Source organism: Phacochoerus africanus, chromosome 4, assembly GCF_016906955.1.
Source record: "Phacochoerus africanus isolate WHEZ1 chromosome 4, ROS_Pafr_v1, whole genome shotgun sequence".
In the NCBI taxonomy this organism is placed as follows: Eukaryota; Metazoa; Chordata; class Mammalia; order Artiodactyla; family Suidae; genus Phacochoerus; species Phacochoerus africanus.
Window position 1 is genome coordinate 74,905,894 of NC_062547.1, and position 16,777 is coordinate 74,922,670.

The window sequence follows — 16,777 nt, forward strand, 5'->3', positions numbered from 1 at the left end:
GGCCGTTACGAGCGGCGGGCGCAGTGACCAATGGGCGGAGGGTTCCGCCTCTTGGGGGCGGGCTCTGTCGGGCGCGGTGGCGTCACACGGGTTGGCGTGTCGCGGCGGCCAAGGCGGCTGGGCCGGAGGAAGCTGTGGCGGCGGTCGCTGCTGAGAAGAGGTTCTGCGGCGCGGGGCTGAGTAGGGTATGAAGTGGGCTCGGTCCGAGGCTGGCGGGTGGAGAGGCTCGTGAGGGACTTGAGGGGGAACGTTTGGGGACTCTCGGGATGACCAAGCAGGAGGAGCTGGGCCGGGTCCTGTGAGGGGTGTGGCGGTCTCTGGGACGCCGGAGCAGGGACATTAGGGGTTGGGGAGACCTTCGAGCCGTCAATGAAGGCAGCCTTGGAACTTGGGAGAAAGTTGGGGGCGAAAGACGATGGAGGAGACTCAGATGTGACCCTTTGCGGGGCCCCTGTTTGGGATACGGAGACTGGAGTTGGGGGCCTTTGAAACCTGGAGGGGGGCCTGTGAGGAGGAAGAAGTTAATTTTGCTAGGACGGTGGAGGTCAAGGGGAGGCAAGAGTAGGTCTGGGCCTTGCAGGAACTTGGAGACCCTAGTCCAACTTCTGGGGGATTCAGGTTTGGGGAGAGCATGAGATGAGGTGAGGAAGCCTCTGCAGAGGGTCTTAAAAGACCTGCGGAAGAGGGGAAGGCACATAGGGGTAGTGGGTAAGGAAGAGGGGTTGAGGTCGCTGACTGGCAGGGGGATGGGAGTGTGCTGGAAGTTTGGCAGGCAGTCAGGGAGCCCAGGGTTTGGGGCTGTGAAGAGTGTGGTGGAACTTGCAGGAGTGTGTGGGGCTCTGGATGAGCAAGTTGGGAGAAGCCTAGGAGGGAGAGGCAGAGAAAGACTGGGGCACTGTTTGGGGAACCAGAGGTATGTGTCTGGTAGGAGTTATGGGGTGAAGGTGGCACAGTGAGGCAAACACTAAGTGGTGTGGTATTTAAATGAGATGACACATGAAAGTACCCCACTCACCAAGTGCAAGTGCCTTCTACAAGGAGTGTGGAATTTCAGTGTGGTGTGATGTGAAACCTATTTTGGGGGAGCAGGTCACTCCATTGACCCAGAAGTAACAGCTGGCATCTCACTCCTTTCCTACTTCCCTGTCTCCTCCAGGGTCATAGCTAAAGAACTGTCTAAAGTCCTGTCCCTGGGCCACTGTGATTGGACTGGCGTTGGAGTGGAAGGAAGACCAGCCATCATGTCCACATTCAGGCAGGAAAATGTGGAAGACCACTATGAGATGGGGGAGGAGCTGGGCAGGTGAGCAGTCCTCTCTGATAGGGATCAGGGGAGGGGAGACAGGCGCTACAGGGTTTTCTGGGAGTGTCTCCTTTCTTGCCCTTCATCCAACTCTCCAAGAAGGAATGAATTAGTATCTTGTGCTGTGGAATGAGTTTGGGCTTTGGAGTCAGACAGTCCCAGCCTGGGATTCTTGCTCTGACATCCTCTGTGCATTTCCTTTGTGGAGAAACAACTGAGCACCAGTGGCACATTAAATAGAGTGCCTAGCATATGATGTGGGAGCAGTAGGTGTTTGCAGGTTTTGTTGGTAAAGGTCTGTCTCTCTCTTTAATTGTCTGTTGTGGAAGGCAATTGAATCTCCTGGGCAGTCATACATTTCCAGGGAAGGCCTTCTGTCTGGGCCCACACCCTTGCCAATTGTTAGCATTCTTGTGGGAAAGATCGGAGTTTTCCCAGTCCAGCCAGGCAGCTGATTTCCTGCCTTGCTGGGCCATGGAACGTCTCCTGGGAGTTCCCCTCCTCTGCCTCAGACCTGCCAGGCCCCATCCTTTTTACCGTAGAGCCTCAAACCTTATTTGGTGAGTTTGCTGCTGGCTGGTCCTCCTGGATCTGCCTTGGCTGGCCCCATGATGTCACCAGAAGGGAATGTAAATAACTGAGCTATTCATTAGGCCTTTGCTGGGAGTGTATATGGGGCTCATTTGGGATACTGAAGTCCTTTTAGGAATTTGCTCTGTGAGGATGGTAGAGAATGCAGGCTGTTCCCCCACCCCCAAAGAAATACCACAGTCTGTTGTTAAAAATGTATTAGGACCTTCTGCTGAGAGTAGTTTGGTGAAGGTCAGCAAAAATCTGTCTGTTCCCTTTAATGCACTGATTCCACTCCCAGGAATTCATTCTGTGGTAAAAGTACGTACATGGGACTAAGGATCTAGGAATAGGGAGAGAGTTTCTGTAAGGATTTTATGTGAGCAAAAGATGGGAAGCCTCTTCAGTGGCTGTCACAGCACCATTGCCTCATGGATAGAATATCATGCAGCCATTAAAAAGAGTCAGGCATGGAAGTTCCCTTGTGGTGCAATGGGTTAGGGATTTGGCATCGCCCCAACTGTGGCACAGGTTGCAACTTCAGGGTGGGTTTTATCCCTGGCCAGGAAACTTCCACATGCCGTGGGTGAGGCCAAATATATAAATAAATAAAAAGAGCCAGGTAACTCATACAGTGCAAACCATGTAGGAAGTTTATTGAAATTTTCTAGTAACTGTATCAGTTTTAATAATTTTAATAATATGTATTTTTTCATCCAATAGATGAAACTATTATCATTTTGCTCGTGATCATTGTAAAAAATTACTATCACTCTTATTATTTTTTATTATTACTGTTTTGGGGGACGGGACTGTGGCATGCAATGGCTTGATGTGAGATTTAAGTTCCCAGACCAGGGATTGAACCTGGGCTGCAGTGGTGAAAGTGCCAAGTCCTAACCACTAGACCACCAGGGAATGCTCGTAAAAAATTATTAATGAAGTAGTTTATAGCCTTTTTGTTTGTTTGTTTGTTTGTTTTTGTCTTTTTGCCTTTTCTAGGGCTGCTCCCGCGGCATATGGAGGTTCCCAGGCTAGGGGTCGAATTGGAGCTGTAGCCGCCGGCCTATACCACAGCCACAGCAACGCGGGATCCGAGCCGTGTCTGCGACCTACGCCACAGCTCACGGCAACGCCGGATCCTTTAACCCACTGAGCAAGGGCAGGGACCGAACCCGCAACCTCATGGTTCCTAGTCGGATTCGTTAACCACTGAGCCACGACGGGAACTCTAGTTTATAGCCTTTTTTGATGTGAAGCCTTTGAAATCTGGTGTGTCATGAACTCTCATAGAAAATCTCATTTCCATTGGGCTTGACAGCTTTCCTGTGACCAATGGGCTGCCATCTTGGACAGCATTATCCTATGTAATGATCTGAAACATTCTTAGTATCAGTTTCAGTTTCTTAGTATCATGCATCTCTAATCCAATACCAGTTGTATTGGATTAGAGATGCATGAGGTGAAGGATTAACGTCACAGAACATTGTGCATACTATGCTGCAATTTGTATAACTTTGTACGTCTGTGTCCTGGGCTATTTTTTGTTATACTTCCATTTATCTGTGAAAGGCCCTACCAGGCAGGACCTATTATTATCTCTGTATTATGGGTAAAGAAACAGGCTGAGAGCAGGAAGCAGCTTGCCCAGGGTCTTACAGAGTACATGGCCAGGTAGGATTCACACCTGGAGACAATGCCCAAGTGTGCTGGCATCACAGATGGGTGTCGGTTTCTACCCACCCACCATGGTAACGGGCCCATTATCAGATGTCCAAACAGAGATTAGCCCCACATATTGTAAAGAGTGTGTTAACTTTCTACCCCAAACACCAGTTTCTTTGAGATGTTCATTTGACACCTCTGACTTTGGCCACCTTGAGAGGGCTCTGGGTTCCAGAGCCAGGATCCAACTGGAATTCAGTTTTGTTTTGTTTTTTGTTTTTTGTCTTTTTGTCTTTTTGCCATTTCTTGGGCTGCTCCTGCGGTGTATGGAGGTTCCCAGGCTAGGGATGGAATTGGAGCTGTAGCCGCTGGCCTACGCTAGAGCCATAGCAACGCGGGATCCAAGCCTCGTCTGCAACCTACACCATAGCTCTCAGCAATGCCGGTTCCTTAACCCACTGAGCAAGGCCAGGAATCGAACCTGCAACCTCATGGTTCCTAGTTGGATTCGTTAACCACTGAGCCACGATAGGAACTCCTGGAATTCAGTTTTGAGCAGAACTGAATCTTTCCCAAGTCTGATTCTTGACTGTCCTGGGGAATCACTGTGATGACACAGACCTCAAGTAAAGTAGGATCGAGTTTTCTCGTCCCAGGAGTCATGGGGTGAATAAACTGGGAATGAGTTTCTTTGTATGGGTGTGTGGGTATCTATGGAGAGGTTTTTTTTTTTTTTTTTGGTCTTTTGTCTTTCTAGGGCTGTGCCTGAGGTATATGGAGGTTCCCAGCCTAGGGATCAAATCGGAGCTGCAGCTGCCAGCCTGCACCACAGCACAGGGCAATGCTGGATCTTTAACCCACTGAGCGAGGCCAGGTATCGAACCTGTGTCCTCATGGATACTAGTCGGGTTTGTTAACCACTGAGCCATGATAGGAACTCCTCTATGAAGGGTTCTTTCCTCCCAATTAAAGTCACCTGAATGATCCTGGGAAATAAATTAATCTGTGGCTGGTCAGTGTGGATATCCAGTCTGGCTTCCATGCCGTGGAGTGGTGTGTGCATCTGTATTAGTCAGCTCGGGCTATGGAACAAAGTGCCTTCGACCTGCAGGATTGAACATGGGAGAGGGATTCTCTCCCAGTGCTGGAGGCTAGGAGTCCAAGATGAGGTGTCAGGAGCACTGGTTCCCTCTGAGATCTCTCTCCTTATCCTGTAGGCAGATGTCTTCTCCCTGTGTCCTGATGTGGTTTCTCTTCTGTGCATGTTTGGGTCCTAATTTCTTCTTATAAGGACACCAGTTGTATTGGATTAGGACCCACTCCAGTGACCTCATTTTAATAAATTATCTCTTTAAAGGCCCTAAATCCGTGTAGTAATGTTTTGAGGTCTTGGGGGTTAGGATCTGGCGGGACACAATACAGCACATAATAGGTCTTTGTCCCTGTTCCCAAGAGTTTTTTGTTGTTGTTGTTGTTGATTTACAATGTTCTGTCAGTTTTCTGTTGCACAGCAAAGTGACCAAGCTATACATCCATATACATTTTTTTTTCACATTATCCTCCATCGTGTTCCATCACAAGTGAACAGATATAGTTACCTGTATAATACAGCAGAGTACTTTTCTTTATTTGTTAGTTCAGCTTGAAATAAAGCTAAAGGGAAAAAAAAATCCTTGTATTTGAGGACTTCTCTTGTAGGTCACAACACAACTACATGGCGTTGCTTCTACTTGGCTGTGGCTTGATCCCTGGCTCGGAAACTTCCATATGCCACAAGTATGGGCACTTGTTAAAAAAAAAAAATCCTTATATTTGAGAATTAGGCCACACACCCAGTGCTTAGCCCAGTGTTCCTGGCACATGGTGACCACTCAGCATTTGATGTTGTTATCTTCGGGGTGACATAGGCGGGGAGGTGGGCCTGGAAGAATTTCCTTTGTTGATGTAGGCAGAGGGGAGAGGGAAAGATGGGGACAGGGAGTGTTAGCTAAGATGTGGAGGGGGGCAGGAGTGCAGCTTACCCAGGGGACCACTGTAATGGATTTGAGGAGTAGGGGGTGAAGATTCTTCTGGGACCCTAGACATTTCTCCTCTGACTTGTGCTCTTGGCTTTTAGGTTAGTGTTTGAGTTTCCTGTTTCTGCTATAACAAATTGTCACAATTTAGTGGCTTAGATGAACACCTATTTATTATCATAAAGATTTGGCAGTCAGGGGTCCAAAGTGGGTCTGTAGGGTTGGTTTCGCTGGAGGCCCCAGGGGAGAATGGGTTCCTGCCTTTTCCAGTTTCTAGAGGTGCTGCATCCCTGGCTTGAGGCCCTTTCCTCCATCCTCACAGCCAGCAGCACAGCATCTTCTGTCTCCTGTAAGGATCCTTGTGACGACTCTGGTCTCCCCCACCCCCCTGCCCCGCCCTGCTTATCCAGGATCATCCTCATTTCAGGGGCTTTAATTTAATCCCTCCTGCAAAGTTCCCTCTGCCACATGAGATGACATGTCCACAGGTTCTGGGTATTTGGATATGGATCATTATTAGCCTACCTGGACTAATAGTAATTTGCACTTCCCACTTGCCCACCTTGAACTTAACCTAGCTAAATGTGTGTGGAACATGTCCACAGTGGCCCACTGTGAGTACCTTCATGCCTCAATACTCATAAAGGCAGCAGCTTAGGAGCTTGCCTGCTACAGGTGGTCATGGCACCCCTGTGGGGTCCCTCGGCTGTTCTGAGGGCCCTGCTGGTTTACAGGGCACCCCTCTCTCACCTGTCTCTCATTCTGCCTGGCCTTTCTTCCCTATACTGTTACCAACTTCAGAGATCCATCCTGTCCCCCAAGGCCCATCTCTGCCATTCCTTCCTCTACATTCATTCCCCCATTTCCACGAGATGTCACTTAGTCACCCAGTCTCCTTTCCCTTGACCCCTGGTGGTGCCTGGTTGAAGTTTCTTGTCTGAAACATATGCCTTCCGACTTAGAATTAGTCTTTCTACTTATATGTGTGTTCATATGACCTTTTAAAGCCAGGGTGTGTGACCCAGACCTGTGGGCCACATCTGGTTCTAGTTCACTTCAGTATGGCCCACCCACGAATATTGGATGGCTCTTTACTTTTTTTTTTGCTTTTTGGGGCTGCACCTGCAACATATGAAAGTTCCCAGGCTAGGAGTCAAATAGAAGCTGCAGCTGCTGGCCTATGCCAGAGCCACAGCAGCACCAGATCCAAGCTGCATCTGTAACCTACACCACAGTTCATGGCCACGCTGGATCCTTTAACCCACTGAGCGAGGCCAGGGATGGAATCCTTGTCCTCATGGATACTAGTCAGGTTTGTTAGCTGCTGAGCCATGACAGGAACTCCCTAGTTTTTAAAAAAATTTTTTAAAATGGCACACTTGCAGCACATGGAACTTCCCAGGCCAGGTATTGAATTTGAGCTGTAGCTGTGACCTATGCCGCGGCTATAGCAGTACCTGATCCTTAACCCTCTGTGCCGGGTTGGGGACCGAACCTCTGATGCCACAGTGACCCAGGACACCACTCAGACAGTGCATCCTTTTGGGACAGCTCGTCCCAGCTCCTGGCACCACAGTGGGAACTCCAGTTTTTTACTTTTTTAAAGGGTTGTAAAAACACAAGCACTGTGACAGAGAACACATGGCCCATAAAGTTTAAAATATTTACCCTCTGGCCTCTTTCCGTCAACCCCTGAGTGAAAGCAAGTTTTACTCAGTTCCTAGACAGCAGAAGAATTTGGACATTGGACAGCTTCCTAGAGTGCAGTAAATAGAATTTCTCTCTCTAAATCACATACCATACAGTCTGCTTATTTAAAGTATACAATTTAATAGTCTTTGGTATGTTCACAGAGTTTTGCAACCATCACTACAAAACTCAGAATGTTTTTATCATCCCTAAAGGAAACCCTGTTCCCATTAGCAGTCAACCCTCTCCTTAGCCCCTGGTAACCACTAACCTACTCTTTGTCTCTGTAGGTTTGCCTATTCTGGGTGTTTCATATGAATGGAATCTCATACTGTGTGTCCTTCTCTCACAGAACATCGTGTTCCCAAGTTCCATTGAGTGTCTGTGCTTTTTCCTTTTTCATGGCCAAGTGATGTTCCTGTGTGTGGATGGACCCCATTTTGTTTATCTATCATCTGTGGATGGACATTTGCGTTGTTTCCACCTTTTAGCTACTATGAATCATGCTGCTGTGAACACTGTGAAGAAGTTTCTGTGGAATGGAATTCCTGGGTCTGATGGTAACTCCAGGTTTCACCTTTTAAGGACCCATCAGACTCTTTCCCACTGCAGCTGCCCCATTTTGCTTTCCTACTAGCCCTGCACCAAGGTTCCAGTTTTTCCACATTCTCACTCCTTTCTTGAGAATGTGTGTACTTCTTTTACTTAGCCTACTGAACAAGAAGCTCTTTTGAACTCTACCTTTTTCATGAGATATGCTGTGAAAAGTCAGGTTCTAGGAAATAAAAAGTGAAAACCTGAGTTCCCTGCCCTCAGTCTCGCTCCTCAGAGATGTCTGTTGCTCGCAGCTTTGGATGTGTCCCTCAGACCTTTTTTCCTGCACATATACATGTAAACATACCTGTATATGTGGGTACAGTATGTACCTTTTTTTTTTGTCTTTTTTGCTATTTCTTTGGGCCCATTCCCAGGCTAGGGGTTGAATCTGAGCTGCAGCCCCCGGCCTACGCCAGAGCCACAGCAAGGCGGGATCCGAGCCACGTCTGCAACCTACACCACAGCTCACGGCAATGCCGGATCGTTAACCCACTGAGCAAGGGCAGGGATTGAACCCGCAACCTCATGGTTCCTAGTTGGATTCGTTAACCACTGCGCCACGACGGGAACTCCTTTTTGTCTTTTTTTTTTTGACATTTCTTGGGCCACTCCCACAGCATATGGAGGCTCCCAGGCTAGGGGTCGAATCGGAGCTGTAGCCACCAGCCTATACCAGAGCCACAGCAACGCAGGATCTGAGTCGCGTCTGTGACCCACACCACAGCTCACGGCAACGCCAGATCCTTAACTCACTAAGCAACGGGCAGGGACGGAACCTGCAACCTCATGGTTCCTAGTCAGATTCGTTAACCACTGCGCCACAACGGGAACTCCATACCTTTCTTTTTTAAGCAGAAAGTTCTCATTCCTCATGTTATTCTGCAGATTTTTTCCCTGAGCAGGTCTTCACGGTGTTTTTCTTGTCAGGACTGTGTAAAATTCCACTGGACTTACCATGATGGATTCCACCTCCCTTTTGATAAATGTGGAGCCATTTCTGTTCTTTCATTGCCGCAGAAACGCCAGGCAGGTGAGTGCTGCTTTGCACTCACGTGTGGGCATCCCGTGGCAGAGGTGTGCCTTCTCCAGGTGGTGGGGACATGCCATGTGTGTGGTGCCAGGAGCTGAGCTGAGCTGTCCCAGAAGGTTGCATCATCCAAGCAGTGTCCTGGGTCCCTTTCAGCGACTGCCACCCCCCCCCACTTTGTTCCCACAGCGGCCAGTTTGCAATTGTGCGGAAATGCCGGCAGAAAGGCACCGGGAAGGAGTATGCGGCCAAGTTCATCAAGAAGCGCCGCCTGTCATCCAGCCGGCGGGGGGTCAGCCGGGAAGAGATCGAGCGGGAGGTGAACATCCTGCGGGAGATCCGACACCCCAATATCATCACGCTCCATGACATCTTTGAGAACAAGACCGACGTGGTCCTCATCCTGGAGCTGGTCTCAGGTGGGGAGCTCTTCGACTTCCTGGCAGAGAAGGAGTCGCTGACGGAGGACGAGGCCACTCAGTTCCTCAAGCAGATCCTGGACGGCGTCCACTACCTGCACTCCAAGCGCATTGCTCACTTCGACCTCAAGGTGAGCCTGCTGGGCCTTCAGGACAGACCTAGGGACCGACCTGGCTGGAGCGGGTGAGGATAGGGGCTGAGCAGGTCCACCTCTCCTTAGTGTAGGATGTCCCTGCCCAGGGCGTGGAGGAGACAGATGTCTGGGGGTCAGCCTGCCCACACCCCACACCCTGGGTTGGCTGCCTGGGCCAGCAGCAGCAGAGCCCTCTGCCCAGCACCCTGCCTTTCCGCCTTCCCCTCAGCCGGAGAATATCATGCTCCTGGACAAGAATGTGCCTAACCCGCGGATCAAGCTCATCGACTTTGGCATCGCCCACAAGATTGAAGCAGGGAATGAGTTCAAGAACATCTTTGGCACCCCAGAGTTTGTGGGTAAGGCCTGATATGGTCTTGGGGGTCACTGGAGGATTTCCAGTTGGCATGGGGCGAGGCAGATCCCTTCCTGTCCCCAAAGCTGGGCACAGAGGGCTTAAGGCTTCTGCTTGGTGCTGTCACCATCCCAACTTTACTGGCCTAGAGCCGGCCTTGCCCACTTGTGCTCGCACTCGAGTGAGTTATGCTGCCTGCTTTGGCTGTGTCCCTGGCGCCCCATTAGATACACCCAGGGCCTGGCTTGACCCTCTCTCCCTGTCTCTGCAGCTCCCGAGATCGTCAACTATGAGCCCCTGGGTCTGGAGGCAGACATGTGGTGAGTGGTGGCCAGCAGGGCCAGGGCTGCCCATGTCCCTTCTCCTCAGGGACTCACCCACCTGTCCCCAGGGGCTACCAGGTCACAGCTGTAGGCTAGGGTATAGCTCCTGGTCCTGGAGCTGTGGGGTGGGAGAAGGATAGACAGTTAGCTTAGAACTGGGGTTGGCAAACTACCCAGGCCCACGAGCTAGGAATGGTTCTGACAGTTTTGAAGAGTTTTTAAAAATAGACTCCAGACTGTTTGTGGCCCAAAAAGCCTGAAATACTTGCCATCTGCCCCTTTGTAGAAACAGTTTTCCAGCCCCACCCATGGCCGCAGCTGCCCCATAGAGGGCTCCACACCTGCCGCATGGTCCATTGGGCCCTTGAGCTCTGTCTTCCCCACCCTGACCCCAGCCATTTTGGAGCCTGGACAGAAAGGTGTGGCTAGAAGTGCTTCAGTGTCCAGTCCTAAGACCTCAGAACAGAGCAAGGGACTCAATGGGGGCTGTGTAGACCCTGGAGGGGGAGGGTCCTTGGGGCTGATGGGCCTCCCACCTACCTGGCTTAAGAGCCTTGGGCTCTGGGCTCCCAGCCATCTTAGGACTCTGAGGGTCAGGGTGCTGTGTCTGCAGCTGAGGTGATCCTGGTTTCTGTGTGTTCTCCTCCAGGAGCATTGGCGTCATCACCTACATCCTGTAAGTACCTGCTTGGTGCTTCCTGCCTGTCTTGGGGCCCTGCTAGGTCAGGAGGAGGGTCGGGAGGCTTCTGTATGGGGACAGCGAGCAGAACAGAATGCAGGACCCCTGGTGCTCTGACCTCTTGCAGTGCTTAATGAACTCTGGGTGGATGGACGAATGCATGAGTGAATGAATGAATTTGTGCCAGAGAGAGAGGTATGTTCCAGAGATTTCAGAAGGCCATCTGCCCCTTTGCAGAAGGAGTTTGCCAGCCCCACCCTTGTATGAAATAACTGTGTGAGGTCTTGTACCAGGACTGCGTTGCCTCTCTTGTCCACAGGCTGGCCGCTCGTTGGCACAGTTGATTAAATCACAGGCCATTGCCAATTAACAGCCTCCAGCCCCTCCCCTCCCTGGATGTCAGGGGTGATGATGAAGATTCCCTCTGATCCCATTGCTGGTTCCCAGGCCACCAGCTCCCTCCTTAGGGCCTTTCCAAAGTCACCTCATTGGTACCTCAACTCAGGTGTGGTTGGAAGGGGCCTGTTGTGAATAACAAAACATAATTCTTTCAGCTCTATTTTCTGGGGCTATTTCAAGAAACAGAAAAGACCGAGTATTATAACAAAAGAGGTTCCTACCTTGGGTTTTAAGAAGTTACGAGGGCTTTAGGGTTTCTGTGCCTGAGGACAGGATTTAAGACTAAATATATGTTTCTTACCATAAGTCACAGTGTCACATGCCCAGAACCCCCATGGTGGTGTTGTGGCCTCAGCACAGCTTGTCAGAAAGACACGCAGCATCTGTGCCGTCATCCATGACTGTGCCCCGTGATCACGTGCTGCTGCTGTGTTGACCAGGACTCCCCTGGAAAGTTAGCTGCTTCCCTGTAACTGCCAAATGCTTCAGGGGAGGTGCTTCAAGACTGTGTGTCTTTGTAGATACATTGAGTTTCTGTGGAGACTTCTGCCCTCTCCTTTTAGGGCCTGTCAGTGGCTGGGCAGTAGATTTTCACTGTCTCCTGGTTAGTGGCCAGGCATGGCTGTAGGGAACAGTGTCATCCTTCCTTCTCATCTGGCTCCATACCAGGCACGGTGGAACTGGGTGGTGGCCTGGGAAGCCTGAATGTGAGGTGTCTGCAGGGCCATCTGGCCCCACTGAGCCATGTGTCCATCTTGCAGCTTGAGTGGTGCATCCCCTTTCTTGGGTGAGACCAAGCAGGAGACCCTGACCAACATCTCTGCCGTGAACTATGACTTTGATGAGGAGTACTTTAGCAACACCAGTGAGCTGGCCAAGGACTTCATCCGCCGGCTGCTTGTCAAAGACCCCAAGTAAGGGTACAAGGCTGGGCAGGGAAGGCCAGGAAAGTCCCCCAGAATGGGCACTGGCTGTGGACAGGTGACACGTAACACGTCAATCCAAACTGCCACCTCCCTGTAACTGCCTATTGAGTGTGACTTCTGCTTTGGGCTGGATAGCACATAGAAGGCATATGTTGGCTCTCTTAAAAACCTGTCTTTTTTTGTCTTTTTGCCATTTCTTGGGCCGCTGCCGCAGCATATGAAGATTCCCAGGCTAGGAGTCTAATTGGAGCTGTTGCCACCAGCCTATGCCAGGGCCACAGCAATGCCAGATCTGAGCCACATCTGCGACCTACACCACAGCTCACGGCAATGCCAAATCCTTAGCCCACTAAGCAAGGCCAGGGATTGAACCTGCAACCTCATGGTTCCTAGTTGTATTCGTTAACCACTGAGCCACGACAGGAACTCTGAAATCTGTCTTTTTTTTTCACCACATGTGGCAAAGTTTCTGGGTCAGGGATTGAACCCAAGCCACAGCAGTGATAACGCCAGATCCTTAACAACTGGGCTACCAGGGAACTCACAAGCTGTGTCTTAAGAGGGGTTTTTTTTTTTGTCTTTTTTAGGGCTGCACCTGTGGCATATGGTGGTTCCCAGGTTAGGGGTTGAATTGGAGCTGCAGCTGCCGGCCTACGCCACAGACACAGCAATAAGGTATCCGAGCCGTGTTGGTGACCTACGCTACAGCTCACAGCCACACCAGATCCTTAACCCACTGAGTGAGGCCGGGGATTGAACCTGCATCCTCATGGATACTAGTTGGGATCCTTACTGCTGAGCCACAATGGGAACCCCAAAGCTTTTTTAATTTGTTGCTAATGTTTAAGATAGGAAGTTTCATATAAAATTCCAGATTATTGAGAGTTCCTTTGTGGTGCAGCAGGTAAAGGATCTACCATTGTCACTGCAGGGGCTCATGTTGCTGCTATGGTTTAGTTTAGTCCCTGGCCTGGGAATTTTCTTATTTTTTAATTTTTTTGTCTTTCTGTCTTTTCTAGGGCTGCACCCACGGCATGTGGAGGTTCCCAGGCTAGGAGTCTAATCGGAGCTGTTGCCACCGGCCTACACCAGAGCCACAGCAATGCCAGATCCGAGCCAAGTCTGTGACCTACACCACAGCCCACGGCAACACCGGATCCTTAATCCACTGAGCGAGGCCAGGGATCGAACCCGCAACCTCATGGTTCCTAGTTGGTTTTGTTAACCACTGAGCCAAGACGGGAACTCCCTGGCTTGGGAATTTTCATATGCTATGAGTGTGGCCAAAAAAAGAAATTCCAGATTATTATTTGCCCTTTTTTTCCCTAGGATAAAACTAAAAATACTGTTAGCATGGAGCTCTCATACACACAGATGTGCTCCCATCAGCCACATTCATCCCCAAGTGCCTGAGCTGTGGGACCCCAGTATTAGGTCTCAACACTTAATACAAACCTTCAGAAGGAGTTCCCATTGTGGCGCAGTGGAAACAAATCCAGCTAGGATCCATGAGGATGCAGGTTTGATCCGTGGCCTCACTCAATGGGTCAGGAATCCGGTGTTGCCATGAGCTGTGGTGTAGGTCACCAACGAGACTTGGATCCTGTGTTGCTATGGCTGTGGCATAGGCTGGCAGCTGTAGCTCTGCTTCAACCCCTAGCCTGGGAATTTCCATATGCTACAGGTGCGGCCCTGAAAACCAAAAAAAAAAAAAAAAAAAAAAAAAAAACAGACAAAAAAACCCCACCAAAACCCGAATCCCTCAGAAAACATGGAGACCCCCACCCCCAGGCTCTTTACAACTGGCTCTTCGTGGTTGGCTGAGCAGAGTGGAAGCTCTTAATTTTGTCTCTACTTTTCATGGTCATTTCAGGGACTTGCTGCTGGGCTGTGGGGTGACTTTAGGGACTTGATGGGTCCCCAGGGGCAAGTATTTGAGCTAGCTAGCCGTAGGTGGGGCTGAGAGCCGGGGCTGCAGTAAGGAAGAGCCTAGACTACTCCTTCATGGTCTTTACATTGGGGAGGTCAGTGCATATGGCCAACGTGCAACTAACTAGCGTTGGGGGTGGTGGTTCTTCCAGGAGGAGAATGACCATCGCTCAGAGCCTGGAGCATTCCTGGATCAAGGTGAGGCGGTGGGGCTGCCCTTACATAGGCATGGCTGGTGTGATCAGCCTCAGTGTGGGGGAGGGTCCCCAGGGAGTGGGCCTGGGCAGTGCGGGGCCCCAGATGTGCATCAGTGTGTTGGTGCCGTCTCACTGAAACACCAGCTGGCATCCATAGCTCCCTTCAGGGCTCTGTCCCCAGAAACTTCCCAGGAAGGGTCACCTCCAGGCCAGGGTTAGGGTTGGCAACCTTCTGAAAGAGCCAGAGGGTGAATGTTTTTGGCCGTGGTCTCTGGCACTCCATAGGCTGCCATCAATTCTCGCCTGGGCCATCAGAGCCAGAAAGTGCCAGGACCATATGTATGTGAAGGGGCATAGCTGTGAACTAATAAAATTTGATTTACCAAAGCGAGTGGAGGGCCAGAGAAGACTCTGGGGACACTGCCTCTGAGACCCTGGTCTGATTCCCTTCCTCTCCCGCTGCAGGCGATCCGGCGGCGGAATGTGCGTCGTGAGGACAGCAGCCGGAAGCCTGAGCGCCGGCGCCTAAAGACTGCCCGCCTCAAGGAGTACACTATCAAATCGCACTCCAGCATGCCCCCCAACAACACCTACATCAACTTCGAGCGCTTCTCCAAGGTGCTGGAGGAGGTGGCAGCGGCTGAGGAGGGCCTTCGAGGGCTTGAGCATAGCAGACGCCTGTTCCATGAGGACATCGAGGCGCTGACAGCTATCTATGAGGAGAAGGAGGCCTGGTACCGTGAGGAGAATGAGAGCATCGGCCAGGACCTGCGGCGGCTGCGCCAGGAGCTGCACAAGACCGAGGCGCTCCAGCGGCAGGCCCAGGAGGAGGCCAAGGGTGCCCTGCTGGGGGCCAGTGGGCTCAAGCGGCGCTTTAGCCGCCTTGAGAACCGCTACGAGGCACTGGCCAAGCAGGTGGCCTCTGAGATGCGGTTTGTGCAGGATCTGGTGCGTGCCATGGAGCAGGAGAAGCTGCAGGGTGGGGAGTGCAGCCTCCGCTAGGGCTGCTCGGGGGGACAGTGTCCTGCAGCCTGGGTGAAGCCCCTGTCACTCTAGTGTGGCCCTGGAGGGCCCCCAGGCTGGAGGCCCAGCTAGGAGGAGCACTGGGCTGGGATGGACTCCGTGGTCCCAGGAATTAATAGCCAAGGCAGTGTCTTGGCCTGGCTCTGCCTGGGGAGGATGTTGTTGATCTGGACCCTTTCTGTACCACCTGTGTCCCCCCCAGGTCAGCTCCTCCCTCCTGCAGGATTAACTCTGGGGACTTCCAAGGCAGCATCACTTTGGGAATTTTCAAGGGGTTGGCATCTCCAAGAGGGGACTGGCCATGGCGGACACAGTTGTCTCATGTGCATGGCCAAGCATCGTTTATGTCCAAGGCCTGAGTTGGGCGGGGGGGGGGGGGTGGCGGGGTGGTATGGTCTGTGAATGCCTGGGGCTCGCCACAGTGGTCAGAATTTGAGGGGCTTCAGGGACACACCAGCTCCTCCTCCAGGGTTGGTGGTGAGGTGGCCTCTGAGCCTGGATCTTCATATCCCCAGCCCCTCACAGGGCCCCCAGTCCAGGGCTGGGCACCAGGGCCATAGCTGAAGGGATGATCTAGCCCTCAAGGAGATGTTGGTCTGAGGGTGGTTTTGGTAGCGTGTGGCGGGGCATGGTGCCCACATGCAGTAAAGGAAACAGCTGCAAAGCTGAGTCTCCATTGGGGGTAGGGAAGAGAGTGAAGAGCCAGGCACCCTGGAGTGCCCCACCAACTGGTGGGCTATGGAACCATCCCTTTCTCTCTAGCACCTTGATAGTGCACAGCCCTGACTCGCTAGAGCCATCAGCCAGGGTCCTACCCTTGCCTAGTCTCCAGCGCTGCCCCATCTCACTCCCTTCTCCAGTGCTGCCTCAGGCCAGGACTTCTTGGGCCCCCGAAGTGATTGCTAGAGGCCTGCATTCCCAGCGTCCTCTCCCTGGAGAGCCCCAGAACTTATGTCCTGATTCCCCCCCCCCCCTGGGCCCCTCCCAAGCTCTGTGCTGCCTTGATTGCCTCCGCTGGCATGTTTAGGGACCTGTTGATGGGTGGAGCCTTGGGGAGCTTATGGGACCATAAGGTTGAGTCCTGGGTTTCAGCAGGCATTGCTGCTGCGCACCACTAGGTGCTGCCCTCGAGCATGGTTTTGCGTGTAAGAGGAAGTGCCCTATGAGCCAGGCTTGACTGAGGTGTGGGTCCCTGGTGGTGACTGCTCTGAGCTGAGTTCTCTGCTGCTGGTTGGGTTAATCAAGGGATCCCTGTACAGCAGTCCCCATGCCCCCCTTAGCCTGAGAGGAGTGCAAGGGGGGAGCCGGGCAGGTGGGTGGGTACTCCTGCTGTGACTCTGACAGGCTCAGGGCTTAGGCTTCACAACCATGGGGAGCTGAGGAGAGCCTTGAGACCTAGTCGCGGAGCTGGCACAGGGGATGCCTGGTTCTTCTGTATACCCTTCACAAGCTCCATTGTATGATGTTCATGCCTCTAAGCATGTGCCTGTTGCCAGCCTAAAGGAAATAAAGCCCAGCTTCCTGGCA

General features: G+C 51.8%; 1 protein-coding gene across 2 annotated transcripts; it reads left to right on the forward strand.

Annotated features, from left to right (window-relative positions):
- Nucleotides 1-72: 72 nt before the first annotated feature.
- Nucleotides 73-16,777, forward strand: DAPK3 (death associated protein kinase 3). Of its 2 annotated transcripts, none has more exons than XM_047777506.1 (9): nucleotides 73-185; nucleotides 1,157-1,303; nucleotides 9,056-9,416; nucleotides 9,649-9,778; nucleotides 10,046-10,094; nucleotides 10,747-10,773; nucleotides 11,937-12,089; nucleotides 14,183-14,228; nucleotides 14,693-16,777. In XM_047777506.1, exons 2-9 carry the CDS (start codon nucleotides 1,242-1,244, stop codon nucleotides 15,227-15,229), a joined length of 1,365 nt encoding a protein of 454 aa, XP_047633462.1. In that variant the 5' UTR covers nucleotides 73-185; nucleotides 1,157-1,241; the 3' UTR covers nucleotides 15,230-16,777. The 2 variants fall into 2 exon arrangements, with proteins under 2 accessions (XP_047633462.1, XP_047633463.1); XM_047777507.1 differs by lacking the exon at nucleotides 73-185 and adding an exon at nucleotides 8,767-8,869.